This window comes from Salmo trutta, chromosome 16 (assembly GCF_901001165.1).
Source record: "Salmo trutta chromosome 16, fSalTru1.1, whole genome shotgun sequence".
In the NCBI taxonomy this organism is placed as follows: Eukaryota; Metazoa; Chordata; class Actinopteri; order Salmoniformes; family Salmonidae; genus Salmo; species Salmo trutta.
Window position 1 is genome coordinate 33243592 of NC_042972.1, and position 18582 is coordinate 33262173.

Here is an 18582-nt window from a genome sequence, read left to right on the forward strand (position 1 = left end):
GTACTTTACTATTTATATTTTTTTACTCCACTACATTCCTAAAGAAAATAATGTACTTTTTACTCCTTACATTTTCCCTGACACCCAAAAGTACTCGTTACATTTTGAATGCTTAGCAGGACAGGAAAATGGTCTAATTCACGCACTTATCAAGAGAACATCCCTGGTCATCCCTACTGCCTCTGATCTGGAGGACTCACTAAACACAAATGTTTCATTTGTAAATTATGTCTGAGTGTTGAACTGTGACCCTGGCTATCCGTAAATGTAAAAAACAAGAAAATCGTGTTGTCTGGTTTGCTTAATATAAGCAAAGCAGACGACACGATGATTTATACTTGTACTTTTGATACTTAATGTAACATGCGTCGTATAAAGGGGACCAAGGTGCAGCGTGTTGAGTGCTCATCTTTACTTTTAATGAAAACTATATACATATATATATATACAGTACACACAGTGCCTTCAGAAAGTATTCACACCCCTTTACTTTTTCCACATTTTGTTGTGTTACAGCCTGAATTTAAAATGTATTACATTGAGATTCAGTGTCACTGGCCTACACACAATACCCCATAATGTCAAAGTAGAATTATGTTTTTAGAAATGTGTACAAATTATTAAAAAATTAAAAGCTGAAATGTCTTGAGTCAATAAGAATTCAACCCCTTTATTATGGCAAGCCTAAATAAGTTCAGGAGTAAAAACGTGCTTAACAAGTCACATACAAGTTGCATGGACTCACTCTGTGTGCAATAAAAGTGTTTAACATGATTTTTGAATGACTACCTCATCTCTGTACCCCACACATACAATTATCTGTAAGGTCCCTCAGTCGAGCAGTGAATTTCAAACACAGATTTTCTCTAACCACAAAGCCCAGGGAGGTTTTCCAATGCCTCGCGTAGAAGGACACATATTGGTAGATGGTTAAAAAATAAAAAAGCAGACATTGAATATCCCTATGAGATTAATTACACTTTGGATGGTGTATCAGTACACCCAGTCACTACAAAGATACAGGCGTGCTTCCTAACTCAGTTGCCGGAGAGGAAGGAAACCGCTCAGGGATTTCACCATTAGGCCAATGGTGACTTTAAGGCACCAATGTTGTACTGGACTGTCATTCAGTCTGTTGCACTGCACAATTTGTTTCAGCCTACTTCTTCCTCTTTCATCAATGACCCGTTTTTGACTACTGGTCTGCCATTGGCTGGATGTCCTTTGGGTGGTGGACCATTCTTGATACACATGGGAAACGGTTGAGCGTTAAAAAAAACAGCAGCGTTGCAGTTCTTGACACTCAAACCGGTGTGCCTAGCACCTATTACCATACCCTGTTCAAAGGCACTTAAATATTTTGTCTTGCCCATTCACCCTCTGAATGGCACATGTACACAATCCATGTCTCAATTGTCTCAAGGCTTTAACATCCTTCTTTAACCGGTCTCCTCCCCTTCATCTACACTGATTGAAGGTGACATCAATAAATGGTCATAGCTTTCACCTGGATTCACCTGGTCAGTGTATGTCATGGAAAGAGCAGGTGTTCCTGGTGTTTTATACACTCAGGATGAATATAGGATGAAAAATATATCATCAGGACGCAATTTCAACATATACATCGTTCTGGTGATTATTGGATTGATGTAACAACCTGGTAGTCAGGTTAAGTTATTGCATTTAAGTTGAAGTTTTACCCTAATTTCAATGTTTACAACGCGGATTTAAATTAGATGAAAACAGTACTGGTTGATGACTTTTTGCAAATCCAAATGTGTATTTCACATAGATTCCACGTCACAATAGGTTGACTAATGACGTTGAAACAATCCAACCAGTGTGTGCCCAGTGGGTTTATTCTTCCGCTGCATTATTCAGCAGGCTCTCTGATTGAAAGCATGGCCACCCGGACTATTTGCATTGACCCCCCCATCCCTTTTGTTTTTACACTGCTGTTTATTATCTATGCATAGTCACTTTACCCCTACCTACATGTACGAATTACCTCGACTAACCTGTATCGCAGCACATTGACTCGGTACCGGTACCCCTGTATATAGCCTCATTGTTATTTTATTGTGTTACTTTTTAATTCTTTACTTTAGTTTATTTAGTAAATACTCTATTTTCTTTAAACTGCATTGTTGGTTAAGCACTTGTAAGTTAGCATTTCACCTGTTGTATTCGGCGCATGTGACAAATACAATTTGATTTGAAGTACTTTTGGGTGTCAGGGAAAATGTATGGAGTAAAAGTATAATATTTTTTTAAGGAATGTAGTGAAGTAAAATGTGTCAAAAATATAAATAGTAAAGTACAGAAACCCCCAAAAACGGCGTAAGTATTTTTACTTAAGTACTTTACACCACTGGCTCTCATCATGCGCGTGCCTCAGATTCCTGTCGAGCTGAGAGGGGGTTAAACTGCGTCCCCCCTGTCCCATTCAGTCACTTTCCTAGTCAGGCAGGCAGAGAGAGTGAGAGGAGAGAAAGAGGTGAGGGGAGAGAGACACTCTACTGCACTAAACCACATACTATAGCGGCAGGGCTAGGCTAATCCTTCTCTGCATCTTGTCTTTCTTTCCCTTCTCCATTCACAGGCAGATCCAGGACCATGGCACACCATGAAGCACCCCATAAAGACCCCAGAAAGATGGGCATCGGCCGCTCCATCGCCGTGCTGACCTCCGGAGGCGATGCCCAGGGTGAGTGGGACGGTCGAGGGCAGGGGGGTTCCAGGGGACTGGTAGGGGGAAGCTACAGCTACAGCTCCAAGGGCATGGGTAATATGAGGGAGGACAGACAGCCCAGAGGCTTGTTGGTAATCTGCAGGTGGCTGTCAGGCCAGAGTAATATCAGTCTTTGGGAACAGTTCGCATGAGGCAGCAGCAAACTGTGAGACGTTTTACTTCAGGTCAACAATTCCCATAATTCACGCTCAAAGCTCTCAGAGGCTCCTGTGGAATTTGGAGTAGGGAAACAATAGAGTATAGGGAGTTAAAGTAAGAAGTGATTTGTAAATATAATTTGTGTTGTTCAAAGTCATGGCTGTACTTCAGGGTGATGCATAGACTGACTGTACTACAGAAATGCATTGATTTTTGTTCAAAGTGAAATGTGTCACAGCACATATGTACTGTATCAACTTATAGAAAACATGCCTCTTATTCTTGTGGTTTGAAGTCCAACTGTTGACAGGGTGGTTTAGTCACAGTTACAGCCACACAGTTTGCCACACCCACTAGCACAGCCAAATAAACTGTAATGATTGTGGAAGGAGGAGTTCGGATATTAAAATGATATGTTGTCACACTGTTTGAACATATGAAATGTATTACATGTATTACATGGCACGTAAAGACCCCTCCTCTCGGTTGTCATCAAGATATCTTATCACATGGAAAGGGCAACGTGAAATCTTCCATACAAGGTTGCCAGGGTCACCGGAGTATTCGCACTTGTTCACTACTCCCCACAAATTAAAAATCATTGGATTGGTGTAGACATGGCCCGAGGGAGTTTCCATAAACCAGTCATTTTGTTTTAAATCAATCAATGGAAGAGAACAAGTACATACTTCTGGAGAAAGGAAAGATTATTAGGACGTCCCAGAAGCCTTCCCCCTGACCTTTAGCTGGATGGTAAATACCTCCCCTTGGAACTTTGGGATGTCTGCCGCTGACCACATATGACCATATGTCTGTCTGAACTTTACATCGTTATGGAGCTGGGTGTCTCTTGCCGGCTAGACGTTAATCCAAGGTTCTCTCTCTCTTTCTGTTTTTAAATGTATTCTATTTCTAGACACCCTGGCTGCTCTGTTCTTTAAATATTCACCCGTATCTTTATCTTTCCTCTATTTCCCTCTCTTTCCCTCACCTCTCATTCCCTCGCAATCGCTCAGTGTCTGTTGGAGGGGGGTAATTTTAGAGGGGTGACCTTTCTGTCATATGACATGGAGAGGTGGAGGAGGAGGAATAGTGAAGTGTGCCACCCTATCCCTCCTCTATCCTCTCCCTCCTCTTCCACCTATCTTTTTACTCCATGCATGTTGAAAGGGGAGACACTCTTGCCACCTCCACAGACACACTATCCACATGTGTTGCCTTTTAGACTGGAGCTGGTGTATTGAGACAATGAGCTGGTAAAATGCACCTCTCTCCCCTGTCTGCCCTGTCCCTCCTGTCTGTCCTGTCTGCCTTACTCTCCCTGTCTGCCTTGTCTGCCCTGACAGTTCAGTGACACAGAGACATAGGCAGTTACATTCCAACTACATGCCCAGGAGAGCTTAAAAGTGCATTGTCATTCCAATTGTGTGAATGTGACAGGAGAGCTCTTCAGTGTTCCACTATGCTATGGTTCCTCTCAGTCATACATGACGATCAGTTCCTGACCATGTGAACTCACAGGCAAGCCCTACACGGGCATGCATTTTAAGCCTGAACCCTACCCTCTGGACCCTAGAACATGATTATCATCATGATCGGGTACATGTACATGCTTATTTGATGTTCAGTAAAATCAAAACAAATTAGACGAGTCTGTTAAGAATGAAGTGATAGAGTAAAGAGATACCAGCTGTTGTGGGGGTTAAACCTGGTCTGGGGTCCTGAACTGTTATTTAGCCCATTTAGCTTCTATATAAACCAGTCACTCTGGTACTACTGTGGCTGGCCCCTGGTGTTTGCTATATACACACTGAACAAAAATATAAACACAACATGTAAAGTGTTGGTCCGATGTTTTATGAGCTGAAATAAAAATTCCCAGAAATTGTCTCTATGCACAAAAATAGTATTTCTCTCAAATGTTGTGCACAAATATGTTTACATCCCTGTTGGTGAGCATTTCTCCTTTGCAAAGATAATCCATCCATCTGACAGGTGTGGCACATCAAGAAGCTGATTAACATGATGATCATTACACAGGTGCACCTTGTGCTGGGGACAATGAAAGGCCACTCTAAAATGTGCAGTTTAGTCACACAACACAATGCCACAGATCTCTTGAGGGAGCATGCAATTGGCATGCTGACTGCAGGAATGTCCACCAGAGCTGTTGCCAAAGAACTCAATGTTAATTTCTCTACCATAAGCCATTTTAGAGAATTTGGTAGTACATCGAACCGGCCTCACAACCTCAGACCAGGTGTATGGCGTTGTGTGGGCGATGATTTTCTGATGTTGTGAACTGATTCCCTCATGTTGGCGTTGGGGTTACAGTATGGTATGGACAGGCATTATCCAGGGACAACGAACACAATTGCATTTTATCAATGGCAATTTGAATGCACAGAGATACTGTACCATCCTGATCCTGAGGCCCAAGGATCTGTACACAATTCCTGGAAGCTGAAAATGTCCCAATTCTTCCATGGCCCGCATACTCACCAGACACGTCACCCATTGAACATGTTTGGGATGCTCTGGATTGACGTATACAACAGTGTATTCCAGTTCCTGCCAATATCAAGCAACATCGCACAGCCATTGAAGAGGAAAGGGACAACATTCCACAGGCCACAATCAACAGCCTGATCAACTATATGCGAAGGAGACGTGACGCATGAGGCAAATGGTAGTCACACCAGATACTGACTGGTTTTCTGATTCATGCCCCTACCTTTTATTTTAAGGTAACTTTGACAAACATATGCATATCTGTATTCCCAGTCATGTGAAATCCATAGATTAGAATTTATTTAAATTGACCAATTCTCTGTAACTCAGTAAAATCTTTGAAATTGTTGCATGTTGCGTTTATATTTTTGTTCAGTATAATTATGCATATGTAAAGTTTGTAGCACACAGCATGAAAGCTTAATCACACTGTGTTGTGCGTCATAGTTCAAAACCACCTGTGCAGGTGGGACTGTGTCAGTGATGTTTAAACAACCATTCTGTGCTACAGGTATGAATGCTGCTGTGAGGGCCACAGTCAGAATGGGCATCTACACTGGGGCCAAGGTCTACTTCGTTCATGAGGTTAGTACCTGACTTGTATCCACCCCATCTCATCTACTATTTCATGTTACCCACACTCTATTATAGTCTATAGCTGTTAAAGGTCCAATGCAGCCATTTTTATCTCAATATCAAATAATTTCTGGTTAACAATTAAGTACCTCGCTGTGATTGTTTTCAATTAAAATGGTGAAAATAAACAAAAATAACATTTTAGCAAAGAGCAATTTCTCAAGCAAGAATTTTGCTGGGACTGTCTGGGAGGGGTCTGAGTGGGGAGGGGAAAACTGAAAACTAGCTGTTATTGGCAGAAAGGTTTGGAACTCTCTTTCTTATTGGTCTATTAACTAATTAACCACCTGGTGATGTCACCAGGCAGGCAAAAACTCCATCCCACCACAACAGACTGACATTTCAGGCAGTCTTCTCAAAAAGCTCATACAATAAAAGGGCATTATCATAATTTTCACAATTTCACATTGTTATTGCAACCTCATAGTGTGGAAAATGAAATATAGAGGACCAGTCAAAAGTTTGGACACACGTACTCATTCAAAGGTTTTTCTTTATTTGTACTATTTTCTACATTGTATAACAATAGTGAAGACATCAAAACTATGAAATAACACATATAGAATCATGTAGTAACCAAAAAAGTGTTAAACAAATCAAAATATATTTTATAGTTGAGATAATTGACTTAATGTGATTGCCCCAGAGATTATTAGTGATTGCCCAGAGATTAAGTGATTGCCCAGAGATTAAGTGATTGCCCAGAGATTAAGTGATTGCCCAGAGATTAAGTGATTGCCCAGAGATTAAGTGATTGCCCAGAGATTCCACCTACTTGGTGTCTCAATTTTGAATCAATCCCTGATTAGAGGGGATAGGATGTAAACCAGCAGTGCTAAGACCCCCAAGAACTGGATTTGAGAAAGGGCGATGCTACTTTCAATTGTCCATGCCTGTAACCTTAACGTAAAGGTCTGTCAGATAAGCCACCTCAGTTACCCTGGGTTTCACCTTAGATACTTCCACGACTGTGAGTGACAGGTTTGTGTCTTCATCTCCAGGGTTACCAGGGTCTGGTGGATGGAGGTGACAACATCAAACTTGCCACCTGGGAGAGTGTGTCTATGATGCTGCATCTGGTGAGCACACATATTGTATACAGTATACACCACACACACACACACACACACACACACACACACTACACACACACACACACACACACACACACACACCACACACACCACACACACACACACACACCAAATGTAACCTTTCAGTGAAGGACGTGGAATCTGTCCTCTGTAACTCAAGCTGGTCCTAGATCAGTGACCCTCTGGCCAGGAGGAACTCATCAAATGCCAGAGTTCACTGGATTTAATGGGCTTCCATTCTCTCTCTTTTCTCTCTGTCTGGCTCTCTCTATTTCTCTCTCTCCTTCCTTATCTTTCTCCCTCATTCCTTCTCTCTCTCTCCCTCTCTTTTTGTGTTTTTTTTAGTAATGAGGATGGCTCATTAAAGTAAGACAAAAAGTTTCTCCCTCTCTCTCACACATACACACACACACACACTATATTCATGAACCACAATCTCTCACCCCCCTCTGCCTATAACCCACATCCTTTCCTTCTCTACTTCCTCCTCCATCTCTCCCTCTTTTTTAGCCCAACTGAATGTGTTCTGTTGGCAGACTATGTGGGTTCTGTTTGTGTCATCCACTGATCCCGCCCCCTCTACTGTCTCTTCTCAGGGTGGAACTGTGATTGGCAGTGCCCGCTGTATGGACTTCAAAGAGAAGTGGGGGCGTCTGAAGGCCGCCTGCAACTTGGTCAAACTGGGCATCACCAATCTGTGTGTGATCGGCGGTGATGGTAGCTTGACTGGTGCCAACCAGTTCCGTACAGAGTGGAGCGAGCTGCTGGCTGACCTGACAAAAGAGGGTGAGATACCTGGGCCACCAACAAGACTACATTACCCAGCAACCTTCACTCAAAAGCAACTACTATAAAACATCATGTAACCCACTACTACAACCAGTCACGTTTTAGATTATCCTAAGAGGAGGGGATTAGGTCATAATTCCTTATGATCTAAAAGCCAAAACTGATCCATATGTGGCTCCTTATATTGTACTTTAATGCCTCTTTGTGGACCCAAGTAATTTATCCAAAGTGACTTACAGTAGTGCTTGCATTTATTTTCAAATGGGTGGCCCCAGCTGGCATCAAGCCCACGACCTGGGTGTTGCAAGGGCTATGTTCTACCAACTGAGCCACACAGGACCACAAGTAGTGTATTAAATGTGAGAGTTGACTGCTAGTTTGTGTGTCTACCACCAGGAAAGATCTCAGCGGAGGAGGCTAAGCGTTCTTCTCATCTGAACATCGTGGGCATGGTGGGCTCTATCGACAACGACTTCTGTGGCACTGACATGACCATCGGCACTGACTCTGCCCTGCACCGCATTATAGAGGTGGTGGACTCCATCACGACTACTGCACAGAGGTACACACACAACACACACACACACACACCAATATTAAGTCATTTGTGAACATGAGTAAATCTCTTTCACTTATTTCTGTTGACAGTCACCAGAGGACCTTTATCCTGGAGGTGATGGGCAGACACTGCGGGTGCGTGCCTGTGTGTGTGTGTGTGTGTGTGTGTGTGTGTGTGTGTGTGTGTGTGTGTGTGTGGTGTGTGTGTGTGTGTGTGTGTGTGTGGTGTGTGTGTGTGTGTGTGTGTGTGTGTGTGCCTGCGTACGTGCGTGTGTGCATCTGTGCGTGCCTGTGTGTGTATTAACATTGCTCTCTGTCTCCACAGCTACCTGGCCCTGGTGACTGCTCTGGCCTGTGGTGCTGACTGGGTGTTCATCCCAGAAATGCCCCCAGAGGAAAACTGGGAGGAACATTTGTGCAAAAGATTGATTGCGGTACCACACCTCCTGTTCTTCTCCCTATATCCCTCTATTCTTCTATCCCTCAATCCTTTCTCCACCTCTTCTGATTGAGCCTCTCTTTATCTCTTTGTCCCTCTCTCTTCCTCATATACTAACACACAAAACAACGCTCTCTCTCCGTCTCTCTCTCAGCAAAGGGGACGTGGTTCTCGTCTGAACGTCATCATTCTGGCAGAGGGAGCCCAGGACCGTAACCAGAAACCCATCACCTGTGACCAAGTCAAAAATGTGAGATATGACATCCCCCAGTCAGTAGAAGCTGGCCATAACCTCTGAAACAGGCTGAGATGGCGGTGATGAAGAGGGCTCGCGTATTGCTCCTTCCTGCTCTACTTTTCTTTTATATGGCCCATTTTTTTATTATTACTTTGCTTGCTATACTTATGTAAAAACATTAATTCTATTCTACCGAACCATTTACTTTATGTTCGTTTTCTTATCTTTTCTTATTTATTATTGTTTTTGCATTGTCCAGAAGGAACCTGCAAGTAAGCATTTCGTTGGATACCATGTGCATCCCGTATATACAGTATGACTAATAAAACTTGAAACGTGGCCCAAATGGCATTTTATTCCCAATATAGAGAATAGGGTGCCATTTGGGACGCAGCCACAGATTCCCTAATGGTTAAGGTTATAACGGGCTAGCGTAATGTGATCTGACAGAGGACTGATGCTGTAATCTCTCTGTGTCACTCTATACAGCTGGTATCCAAGAAACTTGGCTTCGACACCCGTTCCACAATCCTGGGACACGTACAGAGAGGTGGCACCCCCTCTGCTTTTGACAGAATCCTGGTAATCCATCTGTCTGTCACCACTTTGTGTCTGTCAATCAGTCTGTCTGTGCCTGTATTATTTTCACTCTGCTGTCTAATCTTTCTTGACCTTCAGGGTCATTATATAGTGTAATGTTCCTGTAATGATAATCAACCCTTTATTCATGAATTAATTAATTAATTCTCTCTCTCTCTCTATCTGTCTGTCTGTCTGTCTGTCTGTCTGTCTGTCTGTCTGTCTGTCTGTCTGTCTGTCTGTCTGTCTGTCTGTCTGTCTGTCTGTCTGTCTGTCTGTCTGTCTGTCTGTCTGTCTGTCTGTCCCCCAGGGTAGCAGGATGGGTGTGGAGGCTGTGATGGCTCTGTTGGAGGCCACCCCAGAAACCCCAGCCTGTGTTGTCAGTCTTTCTGGGAACATGGCCATCAGGCTGCCTCTCATGGAGTGTGTCCAAGTGGTGAGCTATACACCTATTATCTACAGAGAGTTCCATTTCCTTTAACTCTAATATTTTCATTCTCTCCTCGCTCCATTACTCTTTCTCTCAGACTAAAGATGTGACCGTAGCCATGACTGAGGGGAGATTTGAAGATGCTGTAAAGCTCAGGGGAAAGTGAGCCTTTTACTTGGCTTCTTTTATTCCTTCTTTATTTGCGCTTCGAGATAAAAACCGTTGGTCATTTTCTTTTCACTGTCTGTTTGTAGGAGCTTTCAGAATAACTGGGACACATACAAAATGCTGGCTCACGTGACCCCCCCAGAAATGAAGGTGAGTAACAGCAGCATTTTCTTTTTCTTGCTGTCTTGGTCACGTGTTTGGGCAACTGGTGGTACATTTGAAGGCATTATAGGACTTTTTCCCCACAGTGTAGTTCTTCTAATCATGTTGCGCCCAAAATACATCCTCTCTCTCTCCCGTTCTCCCACTCTCAGAGCAACATCAACATTGCCATTATAAATGTTGGCGCCCCCTGTGCTGGGATGAATGCAGCAGTGCGTGCAGCTGTCAGGGTCGGTATCATCCAGGGACACCAGATGCTAGCTGTACATGACGGCTTTGACGGCCTGGCTAACGGACAGGTGGGTCATTCCACCTGAGGATTTCTTTAGGTGGACAACTTGTTGAAGCTGTTAGGAGTCACTGGGTGCATCCCAATAATATCTCCTATCTCTTGAAGGGTGCACTCCTTCACTACTTCCCACAAATCATAGGGCCCGATTCTAATTTAGGAAATGATGTCTTTCTTACACACACCTTTCCTATGCACTTCTCAGTAGTTGGTATTCAGACTTACCTTATGAACGCATGTAATGGGCTTTGCAGGCGTGGTTCCCTTCCACACGCTGAATACATTTAATTCAAGTGCTGAAATCCCTTCCACTTGCTGGCAAACAGATTTTCTCGTTGAGTTTTCATTCAATAACATTTTCAGTACATTTATCTTAAGCCATCCCTTTAAATACGGTGTACCTTTTAGTTATCATTTTGTCAACAGACTCACTAGAATATATCGAGAGAACGGGTTCAGAGTATTAGAGATCAATGAAGAAAGCCATCAAAATATATGCAGATTCATCTCCGTTTCAGCATCAATTGGTGGGGAAAAATGTTTTAGTGTACCATAGTAGGCTATACCCTCGTTTGTTGCCTGCGCTAACTATGGAACTGTGTGACGACAAACTGTTACGGCTTGGTCTGCGCTCCGATCCATAACCATTTAATTAGCCTACATGGGTTTTTTTATATTATCAACTTTATTAATGATCCTCAGCAACAACCACATGGCCATGATGGCGTTTACAGAGGAAGCAAATTAAGGTAAACGAAACAATGGAATTAAATGGAATGATAATGTAGTCTATACCAACTGAAGAGAACTAACAGTAAATTAGCAGTTGAATATGTGTTGTTATTAGGCCTACTGACAGTCGATACTGATACTGGCTAATATTCAACATGATAGAAATAGGAAGCAGAGAAAGTCAGGGTAGTCTATAATTAAGACAATCCAGAGTGCCCATCCCTCCAACTTAAAAGGTCATGCAATTAAAATGTCACAGCATTTCATAAACTTTACTGGAGGAAAGCTGATATGTTGATATGCTTTAGTTTACTGCCATATGACTGGTTTCACATTTGTCTCCAGCCATTAGAAGGTAAAATATATCTATAACAAGTGTCATTTATATTTACAATTCCCTTATCCAAACAGATTACTCATTTACCCATCTCTTTTCAATAGCTCTTATCAAGTTATAAATTACAGTGCATGGAGAATGGTGTTATTTATATTGTAAAGAATTAAGTGGATGCTTTTTCCACTTGGAACCAGTAGGTTCAATAGACCTTATTCATGGTTTCCTGGCACATAAAGGGGGTGTAATTATTAGGGAATTAAGTCAAGGTCAGAATACGGTGTATCTGTACACACACCTCCGCCACATCTTCATTTATTTGATCCCAACCAAAATGAATAGCAGGTGAATAGCACGCTATTCTCATTCTGAAGTTCAAGGTCAGAATACACAGTGGTAAACCGTAGGGTGTTGGGTTGAGCATGCAGAGATTGACACAGAGACAGGGAGGCTTTAGTCCGAAAAAACTACTTTACTAAGACAGAAAATAAACATAACAAAGAAAATCACTTAGGTTTGGCTCGGTCCTTCTTCTCTACTGTGGCTTGATGCCGGTCTCTCCCCGTTCTCTCCGGCGGTGTGCCACCGTGCTCCTTTTATTTGGCCTCCACAGCTGGTTGGAACTTTCCTCTAATTACCTCCACTTAGAGCTGTCTGTGTCGGGGTGCCCAGCTCCCGCTTTCCCAGCAGAGGGAGCCAACGTCGCCTCACGTACCTCCCCTCTGTTACCATCCCCCGGGGTAGACCTCCTGGGATACCACAACGCATAGAGAGAAAAGTGCATAAAAACGGAATTACATTCCATTTACGCACGCTTAACTCGGGTCAGAAACGGGGCCTTAAAGCATTGGATTGGTGGAGGCCTGGGCTAGTGGAGGTTTCTACCATTTTCTTATACTAATCATTTCCTTTAAATTCAGCGAAGGGAAGTGAACAAGTGACATCATCAGGAACATCAGTTCATTGCCAAGTTGTTGCACAGCTCATCACAAATGACACACACGCATGTGCACATGCACAAACATACCATACTCATCTCTCTTTCCTCTTCTCCAGATTGAGCCTATCATCTGGGCTCAAGTGGGTGGATGGACTGGGAAGGGAGGGTCCAATCTCGGTACCAAGAGGTGAGACATCTCCACAGAGCACACACACCAGTATGTAGGGCCTCAAGGTCTTCCTGACCATGTGACCTGTCCAGGAAAAGCTAAAAGTCACGTGTTTAGGATGAACCCAGGGCCCTAATTATAGGAATAGAAGCCTCTGTTGACAGATTAACCAGATGGTCACATTTAACTCTCTGTTTCTCCTCTCTGGTGTGAAGACACCTGCCAGGTAAAAACATTGAGCAAATCAGCCTGAACATTACCAAGTTCAACATCCATTCTCTGATCATCATCGGAGGCTTTGAGGTGAGGATGGAGGGGTTGGATTAGAGAGAGTGTTATGATGGTTAACTGGCCCACCGTCATGACACTTCATAGAATCGGTCAAAGTATAAGTGTACAAATATTCTTGATTGAACATATTCATTAAACATAAGCACTATAGTTGACGAACTATTAGTATCATGAATATTGTCGTCTGTTGATGCTGTCGGGTTCACCTAGGGGTCATGATAAGGGTTGTACCAAAATGTTTGATGTATTAGAATAATTGATTATTCTTATGTTGTATTAATAGAAGGAGAGGGGTTATAAGACCCTAGGGTCCTAGACTACAGATTAACAATATATATTCATTGTAGAGGTTTAGTATTCCACAATTGTTTTTTTAGTTCTCTCTCTCTTTCTTATAAAAAGGCCCCGCTGAGAATGTGTGACTGAGACAGAACTCTGCAGGGGAGTGAAAGAGATAAGACTGGTCAAACATTCCACAATAAATCAACTTTGGGGAGTGGACGTTTACTGCTAGGTTTTAGATAACACTAAAAGTCATTGTTTATATAGCTTGGTAGGCAGGGTTTTGGTCTCAGGAGTAAAAAGGTAATGATGTAGGTAGTGACATCACCAGGCTAGACTGAGGGTGTAACAAAACTACTTGAGACTTTTTGTTTGATGCAGAACTTACTCGGAACATGTGTGCTATGTTCCTGATTGTCAACTTCTGTCTGCAATTGCATTAATACAGGTTTTTGAATGATTTAATTAAAGATATTGTCATAATGCTAATTTCACCAATGAGCCAATGATTGACAAGGAGGAAAGGAACGAACCCTAACAAAGCCTAATCCAGATGTTGATGCCGTTGTCTCCTTGTCAGGCGTATCTGGGTGGTCTGGAGCTGGTGACAGCCAGGGAGATGTACGAGGAGCTGTGTATCCCCATGGTGGTCATTCCCGCCACCGTCTCTAACAATGTTCCCGGATCGGACTTCAGCATCGGAGCTGACACCGCCCTTAACACCATCACCATGGTCAGACATATCCTGGTGCTTCGTCACTTTACCCTGCCTTTATGTACATATCTACCTCAAATACTTCATACCTCTGCACATTGATCTGGACATTGATCATTGACAAATAACATTTGATTTGACACACACACACACACGCTGTACCCCAGATACACACACACTGTACCCCAGATACACACATGCAGGCACACACACACACACACACACACACACACACACACACACACACACACACACACACACACACACACACACACACACACACACACACACACACACACGCTGTACCCCAGATACACACACACTGTACCCCAGATACACACATGCAGGCACACACACACACACACGCACACACACACACACACACACTGTACCCAAGATACACACATGCAGGCAAACACACACACACACTGTACCCCAAATACACACATGCAGGCAAACACACACACACACACTGTACCCCATACACACTAAGGTTTAAATACACATATGACAATACCCAGACACACATCTCTCCTCATACTTGCCCCTCTCTTTTTCTTCTTTCTTCTGTCAGACTTGCGACAGGATAAAGCAGTCTGCTGCTGGCACTAAGAGGAGAGTGTTCATCATTGAGACCATGGGGGGATACTGCGGCTACTTAGCAACCATGGCTGGCTTGTCATCTGGGGCTGATGATGCCTACATCTATGAAGAGCCTTTCCATATCCGTGACCTAGAGGTCAGAGGCTACATGCAGAATAACAAAGATGGATGGATTATGTGGTATATTTCAGACACATCCCAAAAAATGGGGACCCTGGGCTGTTGAATCATGGTTTTACTGTTGTATTGTTTTACTGCAGCTGAACGTGGAGCATCTGATAGAAAAGATGAAGACCTCAGTGAAGAGAGGCCTCATTCTCAGGTGGGTGTGCTCTCCTCAAAAACACATCCTTGCCTGATATCCCTCAGACATTATCATTCTCTTGTTTCTCTTGTTACTACAACTAACAAATGATGGATTGTCTTATAATAATACCACCCTCCTCCTGCCCACAGGAACTCTAATGCCAATGAGAACTACACCACACAGTTCCTCTACAACCTGTACTCAGAGGAGGGAAAGGGCACGTTCGACTGCAGGATGAATGTCCTGGGACACATGCAACAGGTCTGATGGACGCTTCTTCTAGCTGTTTCATGGACTCAACTCTAAACCTGTAGCTAATATTTCTGAAGTAATATAAGGATATAATATATAATAATATAAGGATATATATATATATAGGTCCATTATCTTTTCCACATACTTTATATCTGGTTTTAGTTGTTTTAGTTAATACCGAAAGCGGTTTTTGCCATCCCTAAAGTGTTTTGTACACTGAGTTCCTAATATTGAGCTACACCCCCTTTTGCCCTCAGAACAGCTTCCTTTCGTCGGGCATGGACTACACAAGGTGTCAAAAGCGTTCCACAGGGATGCTGGCCCATGTTGATTCCAATGTACAGTTATGTCAAGTTGGCTGGATGTCCTTTGGTTGGTGGACCATTCTTGATACACACGAAAACTGTTGAGTGTGAAATCCCAGGCAGCGTTGTAGTTCTTGACACACTCAAACTGGTGTGCCTGGCACCAACTACCATACCCTGTTCAAAGGCACTTAAATCTCTTGTCTTGCCCATTCACTCTTTGGTGCTCTTTGGCGCATTCAACTGTTTCAAGGCTTAAAAATCCTTCTTTAACCTTTCTCCTCCCCTTCATCTACACTGATTGAAATGACATCAATAAGGGGTCATAGCTTTCACCTGGATTCACCTGGTTAGTCTATGTCATGGAAAGAGCAGGTGTTCTTATGTTTTGTACACTCAGTGTATATATTATATTTTTTCCCTGGAATCAATTTATCTATATGCTCATATGGGAATACCTCTCTCTCACGATCTATCTATCCCTCTCTCTCTCTCTATCTCTCTCTCTCTTGCTCTCTCTCTCTCAATGTCTCTCTCTAACTCTGTCTCACCACCAGGGTGGAACCCCCACTCCCTTTGACAGGAATTTCGGTACTAAGATGGGATCCAAGTCTGTCCTGTGGCTGACTGACAAGCTGAAGGAGTGCTACAGACACGGTGAGGACCATTGACACGCTGGACCAAATGTCTTCAAGCAGATGGAATTGACTTCATTTATTCGATCACCTTAATACTTTTTCCATCAAGAAGCACAATGTCTTCATAACTTGCTCTCTGCAATGCATTTACATAGATTCATGACCTTCTGTGCCCACTACCCCTGGCCTGGTCCTAGATAGGTGTTTAATCCAACTCCTCTGACTACTGTTGTCCTGCCATGAGAGAGGAACTGGATAAATCCCATACAAACAGGTCTGGGATCAGCCAGGCTACTGCCCTCCTATACTGATACTGGCCCTCTTTGTGTCCCCAGGTCGTATCTTTGCCAACATGCCAGACTCTGCCTGTGTGCTGGGCATGAAGAAGAGATCCCTGGTCTTCCAGCCCCTGGCTTCCCTCAAGGACGACACTGACTTTGAGTAAGTCCTAGTCATCCCTCTGTTTCCACACTTCCTTCTCTTTCTCTCCTCCTTCTCCCTCCTGTTTGGGACTATTCTTCATGTGTTCCACATTGAGTTTAATGTTAAGTTGAAAGTGCTGTTGTCTGGAAGTCTGTGCCAATCCATTTAGAACCATTAAATGTTTCTTTGAACAGATTGCTCACAGAAAGCCAGCCCAGGTTCCTTCTAGCATTTCCCTTGTTATTTTTCCTCTATTTCCTGTTTTCTTCCTCTGATCCCTTTGTCCTCCTCACTCCCCTCTTCCACCACCCTGTCTTCTCTCTCCTCCCTCATTCCACTCTTCCCTCCTCCCTCCATAGGCACCGTATCCCAAAGACAGAGTGGTGGCTGAGGCTAAGGCCCATCCTGAAAATCCTGGCCAAATATGACACTGTGGAAATGGACACCTCTGAGGTGGCTGCCATGGAGCACGTCATCAAGAAGACAGGCCTAGTCAAGGGGGGCAAAATGTAAACAAACAAATAAACACACATATAAACACAACCTCACATAAACACATACATACCGACCCTTAGTATTGCATCTCGGCCCACCCACTCCTATGAAGAGAAAGGGATGGTAACAGTCAACCATTCAGTCAACAGATGTATGTAGCATCTCAGTGTAGTCCTAGTGGTTATGAGGAAGAGACTGTACATACAGTTTGTTGTGTGGAGCTTTGAACTGTTCTACATCGCAGAAGTCATTCTACACCATTCTGCAGAAACCCTGCTACAATACTGTGCAGATCTCTCAGTCGAGTCAGTCTAACACTTTTATCTCAAAGCCACAAAAACACTCTCGGTGTGCTGTTTCCTATGTCTGGCTCACTGCTTTCTCCCCTGTTTGTATGGCAGACCACTTTACAAAATGAAGACTTCTTTCTTGCATTGAAACTGAACTAGGATATGTAATAAAACTCTGCTTCATTTCTGGAGGTTTTATTTGTTTTTTTGCTACACACATGACATGATCAAAGATAATGTCAAATGTACTATGTTTAATGAATATCAAATATTTAGTGATAAAAGGGTAACAATGTATTGCATAGAAAATGTGACAAATTTTGTGGGGCTTTTTATCACAATAACTTACATTGTCTTTTATTAAAATATGCCTAATAGGCTAAGTACAGCCAACCCCAATAATACAATTGTTATGCATTTAGTAATCGAACAAATATCAAAATGTAAGTATGGGTTCAAAAATGCTGAAAACGCTAAATGGTCTTAGGCTGATTGGAAACAATGATGATGACTGACAGAAGAGATGAAGACCGTGGCACCTGCTAGTGCAAGGTCTCCTGGTTTCTATGAGTCATGAAGCTTAACCATGACCATTTCCCTCTTTACTCTTTCTTCTTCAGTTACAAATGTTATAAAGTGTACCAAACATGTGTAAAGTGTGTGTGTGGACACAATATGATGACCTCTATGTAACTACAGGTAGTCTCCCAGCCAGTCAGAAAAGTTGCACTAAGTAATCTGAAGTCTGTGGTTTGTGCTAGTCAACGTCTGCTACATTTCAGAGCCAGACAGGTCAACTTCCTTCCCAGAACATCTGCTGTGTGTGTATGTGTGTGAGAGAGAGAGAGAGAGAGAGAAAGAGAGCATATCTTGGATGAGGCCCATAGATATGGGGCTGTAATGCCCAAAAGCCAAGTTCAAAGCAGGCCTTGAAATGTATGAGTGTAATGTATGTAAAGTAGGTGGATGAGTAGCTTTTTTTTAAACGTTGGGTATAGTTGTGGATGAGTAAGTACACTG

General features: G+C 43.0%; 1 protein-coding gene across 1 annotated transcript; it reads left to right on the forward strand.

Annotated features, from left to right (window-relative positions):
• The first annotated feature begins 2392 nt into the window (after nt 1-2392).
• On the forward strand, nt 2393-17753 carry LOC115150588 (ATP-dependent 6-phosphofructokinase, muscle type). Its single transcript, XM_029694035.1, has 23 exons — nt 2393-2497; nt 2603-2707; nt 5913-5986; nt 7039-7116; nt 7728-7917; nt 8317-8482; nt 8569-8613; nt 8804-8912; nt 9072-9167; nt 9645-9737; nt 10045-10170; nt 10262-10326; nt 10419-10482; nt 10647-10793; nt 12906-12976; nt 13174-13261; nt 14112-14264; nt 14821-14985; nt 15110-15171; nt 15306-15417; nt 16274-16373; nt 16690-16795; nt 17137-17753. Exons 2-23 carry the CDS (start codon nt 2617-2619, stop codon nt 17288-17290), a joined length of 2355 nt encoding a protein of 784 aa, XP_029549895.1. The 5' UTR covers nt 2393-2497; nt 2603-2616; the 3' UTR covers nt 17291-17753.
• Nucleotides 17754-18582: the final 829 nt, after the last annotated feature.